Raw genomic sequence first — 7,478 nt, 5'->3', positions numbered from 1 at the left:
TGGGACTTTCGCCATATATTCTCTTTCTTCTTCAGTTTTCGGAGATAACTGAGCACTAAGTTTCAAATGAGAAGCAAGTGGGGTACTTACATGTTTTGTGTTTTCATTTACACCAAAACATTGTAATACCTTTTTCAGATATTGCTTCTGATTCAAACAAAGCTTGTCTCTCTGTCTATCTCTACTTATCTCCATGCCGAGAATCTTCTTGGCCTCACCTAGATCTTTCATCTCGAACTCTTGATTCAACTGAGCCTTCAGCTTATCTATCTCATTTTGGCTCTTCGAAGCGATTAACATATCATCAACATACAAGAGTAGATAAATGAAAGATCCGTCATGCAGCTTCTGCAAATACACACAATTGTCATATTTGCTTCTTGTGTACTTCTGCCTTCTCATAAAGCTATCAAATCGCTTGTACCACTGCCTCGGGGATTGCTTCAATCCATATAGCGATTTGTTAAGCTTACAAACCCAATTTCTACCACCAGCATCTGTGTATCCTTCTGGCTGAGTCATATAGATCTCCTCTTCTAACTCACCATGCAAGAAAGCCGTCTTAACATCAAGTTGAGCTAGCTCCAAATTCAACTGTGCTACCAAGGCCAACAAAATTCTAATGGAGGAATGCTTCACAACAGGGGAAAATACATCATTGTAGTCAATTCCCTCCTTCTGAGCGTAGCCTTTAGCTACCAATCTTGCCTTGTAGCGAATATCCTTCTTGCTAGGAGATCCATCTTTCTTTGCGAATACCCACTTGCATCCGATTGCCTTTTTACCTTTCGGTAATTGCGCCAACTCCCAAGTATTGTTCTTCCGGAGAGACTGCATTTCTTCATCCATGGCGCTTTTCCATTTATCACTTTCTAAGCTTTGCATTGCTTCTTGATAAGTGATAGGAATATCATCAACAACGGGAAGGGCGTAAGCCACCATATCAGTAAATCGAGCAGGTTTACGAATTTCTCTCCGTGGCCTTGCAACTGCAACTGGTTCTGGTGTACTTAGTGGTTCTTGGGTCAGAACCTCTTCAACCTCTAATTCCTCCATTGTGGCTGGAGAATTAGACTTATTAACTGGGCAAATCCCCATCTGCTCAAACTCCACCTGTTTTGGAGTACACTCCACCTGCTGTGGAGTATTGCTCGTCTGAATATCTTTATCTGCTACATTTTTCAATGTGGCAGATTCATCAAAGGTAACATCTCTGCTACAGATCATTTTCTTTGTGCTTAAGCACCAAAGACGAAATCCCTTCACTCCAGAAGTGATTCCCATAAAGAGAGCTTTCTTTGCCCTCGGATCTAACTTTGACTCCTTCACATGGTAATATGCAGTGGATCCAAACACATGTAAGGAATCATAATCTGTAGCCGGTTTTCCAGACCATACCTCCATAGGAGTTTTTCTTTCTAATGCAGATGATGGCAAACGATTAACAAGATGGCCAGCGTATGTCACAGCCTCAGCCCAAAATTGCTTGCCCAACCCAGCATTGGACAACATACATCGAACTTTCTCCAGCAATGTTCGATTCATACGCTCTGCCACTCCATTCTGTTGTGGTGTATCCCTAACTGTGAAGTGTCGAACAATACCATACTCTTGGCACACATCGAAGAACGGATCACTTTTATATTCCCCTCCATTGTCCGTCCTAAGCCGCTTGATTTTCTTGCCAGTCTGGTTTTCGATCATAGTTTTCCATTTAAGAAAAACTCCAAGCACTTCATCTTTAGTTTTCATGGTATACACCCAAACTCTTCTGGAAAAGTCATCAACAAAAGTAACAAAGTAGTGTTTTCCTCCCAACGAAGGTGTTTTGGAAGGCCCCCACACATCTGAGTGAATATATTCCAAAATACCTTTTGTATTATGGATAGCAGTGCCGAATTTCACTCTCTTTTGCTTTCCCAGAACACAGTGCTCACAAAATTTTAATTTGCAAGCCTTTGCACCTTTCAACAATCCTTGCTTTGCCAGAATTTGCAAGGATTTTTCGCTGGCATGTCCCAACTTAATATGCCACAACTGCATTGAGTCCAAGTCTTTGTTACCGGAAGCTGCAGCGACTGCTCCAATAACTGTACTACCTTGGTAGTAATACAAGTTATTTTTCCTGATGCCCTTCAATATCACAAGTGCGCCAGATGTCACTTTCAAAATCCCATCTCTCATAGTAACAACTGAACCATTGGATTCCAAGGCTCCCAATGAGATGAGATTTTTCTTCAAACTGGGCACGTACCGAACATCAGTCAGAACTCTGGTTGATCCATCTTGATTCTTTATTTGGATTGAACCTATCCCAACAGTTTTACAGGCATTGTCATTGCCCATATAAACAACTCCTCCATTTAGTTCTACTAAATCAGAGAACCACTCCCGGTTAGGGGACATATGATAGGTACAACCCGAATCCAATATCCACTCATCTGAATGGAACGACGATGATGATGCAACCAGTGATAGTTCAGAGTCACTAGTATCATGCTTAGCAACACAAGCATCTACAGCAGCTTTTCCATTATTCTTCAGCTTTGGACAATTTTTCTTCTAGTGGCCTTTCTCATGACAAAAAGCACATTCATCTTTCCCGAGTCTGGACTTTGACTTTGATCTCCCCTTTTGAGTTTTCTTCCGAGTGTATGAACGACCTCGGACTACTAAAGCTTCTGTATCTCTGATTGAGTTTTTCTGTTTGTCCTTCTTTCTCTGTTCATAACTGTATAAGGCCGCACAGACTTCGCTCAGAGATATATCACTCCTGCCATGAAGTAGAGTAGTTTCTAGGAACTCAAACTCCTCAGGAAGTGACCCCAACAGCATCAAAGCCAAATCTTCATCTTTGAATGTCTCATCCATATTCAGCAAATCAGTGACTAACTGATTAAATTTGGTGATGTAATCATTCATTGTGGTACTTGGGACGTATGTGAAGCGAAACAGTCTTTTCTTCAAGTGGAGCTTATTTTGACTGTTTTTCTTCAAAAATTTTTCTTCAAGTGCCACCCACAACTTATTTGCAGAAGTCTCCTTTGAAAAAGCATACCTCTGCTCTCGAGAAAGGCATGATCGAATTGTGCCAAATGCCAACCGATTGATCGCCTTCCAATCTTTCTCCTGTACATCATCTGGTTTCTCTTCATCAATGGCAATGTCTAGACCCTGCTGAAAAAGGGCATCTAGAACCTCACTTTGCCACATACCAAAATGGCCCGTGCCATCAAAGATCTCCACGGCCAATCTTGCATTTGCAATTGTCGGTCTTGTCCACATGGACGATGTTGAAGCTCCTACACCGACCGTTTTCTCCATAATCTTTCAATATACCTAAGGAAATCTTTTCTGGTGTGGAAGATCAGTTTAAACTGCAACCACAGAGCATACTACGATTAACCTTCGGCTCTTGATACCACTTGTTGTTCCAATAGGGTCGGAAGCGTGTAAATTATTGTACTAAAAAATCACACAAAGTTCAATTCCCAGGGAAGAGAGGTGGATCACAATGATCTCTTAAATACCAAGTCTTTCCTTAGTCAGGATATCTCTTCTATAGTAATTTAATAGCACAATTAAATACTACTATTATACCCTCAAATATTGAAAGAAAAATAGGACAAAAAAGAACACAAGAGTTTTAACGAGGTTCGGTAAATTATACCTACGTCCTCGGGCACTAACACCAGATGATAACTTTACTATCTTCAAAGTATTACAAACAAATAGAATTCCTTAAGAATTCTCAAATGGGAGAAGAGAGAAAACTAAGAGAGAAAGATTGGTTGGGATGATTGAAATGAGAAATGGTTAGGCCTATTTATAGTTGAAGTTCAGGGACTAACTTGCAAATGGCCTAAAAAATTAGGGACCAAAATTGCAATTATCCCTTTCAACTTTAAACAACTTGCCAACTATTTTTTTTCTTTCGGTGCCAATTGCACCTCCCACCATTTTTGACTTTTCAACCCCTTTTTAATTTAACTTATCAACAATAAGTAAATATGAATAAATAGTTAATGTATTGAAAAAATCGACAAAAAGATATTGAATCTGATCTCTTCGACTTGGGAGTCACAAAAACTTAAAAAAGTGATAGAATCCGGGGTTTATAAATGTTCTTGTAACTTGGAAAATTTTAACTTTTACCAACAATATAAAGGTTTTATTGGCATTGTTAATAAGATTTTAAATTTTATATGCAAAATAATAATTTAATATAAATATGTAACAAATTTTAATTATACTTTTGGAACTAAAAAAAAATTGAACTCAAATCAAAACGAATAAATACTAAATAGGACAAATTGAAAATGTGGGAATAATTCAAGGATAAAATTCTATCCTCGATCCCCGAATACTCTGATGAGCTCATCCCGTCCCCTTATAAAGTGAGGGATAAAATTGGAAAGAAAAAAGCTGTTCAAAGGTTTTGACTCTCGATTATTGGCGGTTTCTCGTACTCACTATATAAAGGATTAAAGTCAAAGCTTTCCTTCATTTTCTTCTCTCTTCTCAAAATTAAAAAGTTTCATTTCCATTTCCATAATAATAGTAATTTTATTTTATTTTCCTTCCCGGTTCAGATCTGAAACTCTCGTTTATACAATCAAAGAGAGAAAGAAGAAATTGAAAAATGGCGACGGTGTCCCCTCTGGCGAAATACAAGCTTGTATTCCTAGGCGATCAATCTGTCGGCAAAACCAGCATTATCACCCGCTTCATGTACGATAAATTCGACACCACTTATCAGGTCAATTTTTCATTCATTTTTTTTAACTATTCGACGTTGTTTTTCTGATTAAGATTTTACCGTTTCTTAAATTCCTCTGTCGCTCGTAATTTAGTCCCGTATTTGGTTTATTATTTCTCTCCGTTAGATAATGATCGGGAGTATTAGTCACGGATTTAAATGTCGTCGTTTCTTCTGTTGTTGATCTCGACCGAAATGATCTTAGTTTAAAAAATGCTTGATTTTTAGGGTACCGGAAATTATGACCAATTTTGTAATTTGCAAGATAGCTTAACCAGATCTTGATTTTATTTTATTTTTTAAAATTTTGATTAATTTAGATTTTGAATCGGCAGTTTTTATGTATATTTTGCTTGAAGAAAAAGAAATTGCTCCTGATTCATTGATATAAATCAATTGCAGGCCACTATAGGAATTGATTTTTTGTCAAAAACAATGTATCTTGAAGATCGAACGGTTCGATTGCAGCTTTGGTACTATGTTTTCTTCCTCTACGCCCCTCTTTTCTGAACAATGTAGAATCTTGGATAACTCTGATCAGCGATTCATTTCGATAAATGCTGAATGAATACAAAGCATATTTCTTGCAAATTTGTTTTGGACTTCTTCTAAATTTAGATTTTAGTCAACAAACTAGTGCCAAATAGACCAAGTTTGGATGAATTTTTTCTTGATGCCCAGTTTGATCCGAATCACTATTTGTAAATAAACATTATTTGAATTTAATTATAAACATAAATTTTAAATATTTAAAACCAGTAAACTGAACTCTCGGGTCAGTCTCGCCTGATCAAGGTTGGGTAAAAATTTCAACAAAATTCTGGCCATAGCCCAGCTCGACCTATTATCTCTTCTCTGTTTGAGTTTTATCTTATAATTTCACAGGGATACTGCAGGGCAGGAGAGATTTAGGAGTCTTATTCCAAGTTATATCAGAGATTCTTCTGTTGCAGTAATTGCCTATGATGTAGCTAGTGAGTATCAGCTAGCCAAATACTTTATATCATACATGTACATGGATAGTTATTATGTTTTATTAATTGAACACTCTTTGATAACCATTATCATTTGTTTGGCGTACGCATTAACCTGAATTATTCGCATCCCTCACTTGGATTATCACTTTGCAGATAGACAATCATTTTTGAACACTTCAAAGTGGATTGAAGAAGTACGCACAGAACGAGGCACCGATGTCATTATTGTCCTTGTTGGGAACAAAACCGATCTGGTTGATAAAAGGTAAGTGATAAGTTGGAAAATTAATTGAACTTCTTGATTGGGTTTCCGTATTGCTGAATTTTAATTGCTTATTTGCTTGGGCTTATTCTAATTTAGGAAGTTTAAAATGTCATTTTTCTTTCGCACTTAAGAGGTGTAACATTTAGCATACAAGCACACGAGCAACATAGAAGATGTTTTTGACTAATTTGGCATGGCCAAGGAAATAACATTTCTTGATTATACTTCTTAAATACTTCTTTTTCTATCTAAAAATTTTCAAACAGCAACTTTAAACTAAAATTGTAGTGAATATCTTTTATTGTGTCGTTAATTTGCACAATTTGGTGACTAAACAGGCAGGTTTCTATAGAGGAAGGAGATAGCAAGGCTCGTGAACTTGGAGTCATGTTCATAGAAACCAGTGCAAAAGCAGGATTCAACATTAAGGTGGAAAATACAACAATTTGATAGTCATACAATGTTTTGTTAACTGAATTTTTATTTTACTTTATATATTTACATGTTCAACATTTAGGTCCGAATATATGATTCTCTAGATATATTAAAAGATTTAAAACTTAAGCATATTCATATCCTACACTCATATTGCAATAGCAGTGACATTACATATATGTATTGTTGATCTCCTACTTTTATGCTGTACCTTGCACATCATTTTTTTTCTTGTTTAATGTAGATGCAGTGGTAGTGTTTACTTTTTGCTCCTTTTGTTAACTTGCAGTTTGAAAATGAATAATGTAAAATTGCAGCCTCTGTTCCGCAAGATAGCTGCTGCCTTACCAGGAATGGGATCTCTTTCTTCAACAAAACAGGACGATATGGTTGATGTAAACCTGAAATCCAGTGGAAATTCTTATCAAAATCCAGATCAGAAAGGAGGTGGTTGTGCTTGTTAAAACAGATACTGTATTTACTACAAGCTTAGCTTAAGAGATAGGGAAAAAGAAAACTGAAGGCTAAAATAACAGAAAAGTTTCCGAACTTCCTTCGCGTTACTTAGGTAAGTCTCATTCACCAAATTAAGTTCATTTGGCATGAAAATTTTATTATATATGTTGGAGTCGGATTTTGGATAGAAGTTATGTTAATTCAAGTTTGGTCCGGTTTGATTTTAGGCCCTGGTTTTCTTAGCTGGGTTAATGATCGGTTAGATAACTTCGTCAGTTGGCTGAAGGGGAGCAAGACCTGCAAGCAATGAATTAATAAGGTAAGGGGAATGCCGGAAATAGATTTTTGAGACATTCTCTGATACGTAAGTCAACTAAAATTTAAGAAAGGAAAGAGGGGCCAAAGAGGCAGGATGTAAAAGTATTATGGAGAATTCTTTCCTGAAGTCTTGCGTTCTGTACAGGTATCCCAAGAATTTCGATCCTATTTGTGGCTCCCGACTTTCTTTTACCTTAATGTGCCCTGGTGATCAACTTCTCTATGAACATGTTATTACTCTTTCTAATGAAGCGTTGTTTTTTCCAAA

At 36.9% G+C, this 7,478-nt stretch overlaps 1 protein-coding gene across 3 annotated transcripts; it reads left to right on the top strand.

Annotated features, from left to right (window-relative positions):
• Positions 1-4,504: 4,504 nt before the first annotated feature.
• LOC107899766 (ras-related protein RABH1e) lies at positions 4,505-7,478 on the top strand. Of its 3 annotated transcripts, none has more exons than XM_041080731.1 (8): positions 4,505-4,759; positions 5,162-5,232; positions 5,645-5,733; positions 5,890-6,001; positions 6,340-6,430; positions 6,726-7,004; positions 7,120-7,211; positions 7,356-7,478. In XM_041080731.1, the coding sequence occupies exons 1-6, from the start codon at positions 4,643-4,645 to the stop codon at positions 6,738-6,740; spliced, it is 495 nt and encodes a 164-aa protein (XP_040936665.1). In that variant the 5' UTR covers positions 4,505-4,642; the 3' UTR covers positions 6,741-7,004; positions 7,120-7,211; positions 7,356-7,478. The 3 variants fall into 3 exon arrangements, with proteins under 3 accessions (XP_040936665.1, XP_016681054.1, XP_016681049.1); XM_016825565.2 differs by having other exon boundaries at positions 4,506-4,759; positions 6,754-7,004; XM_016825560.2 differs by having other exon boundaries at positions 4,506-4,759; positions 6,754-7,004; positions 7,120-7,478.

Source organism: Gossypium hirsutum, chromosome A11 (assembly GCF_007990345.1).
Source record: "Gossypium hirsutum isolate 1008001.06 chromosome A11, Gossypium_hirsutum_v2.1, whole genome shotgun sequence".
NCBI lineage: Eukaryota > Viridiplantae > Streptophyta > Magnoliopsida > Malvales > Malvaceae > Gossypium > Gossypium hirsutum.
Note: the sequence above shows the minus strand (reverse complement) of the source record. Positions and strands in the feature narration are given on the sequence as shown.

Coding starts and splice junctions, on each gene's coding strand:
- LOC107899766 (XM_016825565.2), top strand. CDS start 4,643: ATGGCGACGGTGTCCCCTCTGGCGAAATACAAGCTTGTATTCCTAGGC. Junction 5,734..5,889: donor AATTGCCTATGATGTAGCTA/GTGAGTATCAGC, acceptor ATCACTTTGCAG/ATAGACAATCATTTTTGAAC. Junction 6,431..6,753: donor AAGCAGGATTCAACATTAAG/GTGGAAAATACA, acceptor GTAAAATTGCAG/CCTCTGTTCCGCAAGATAGC.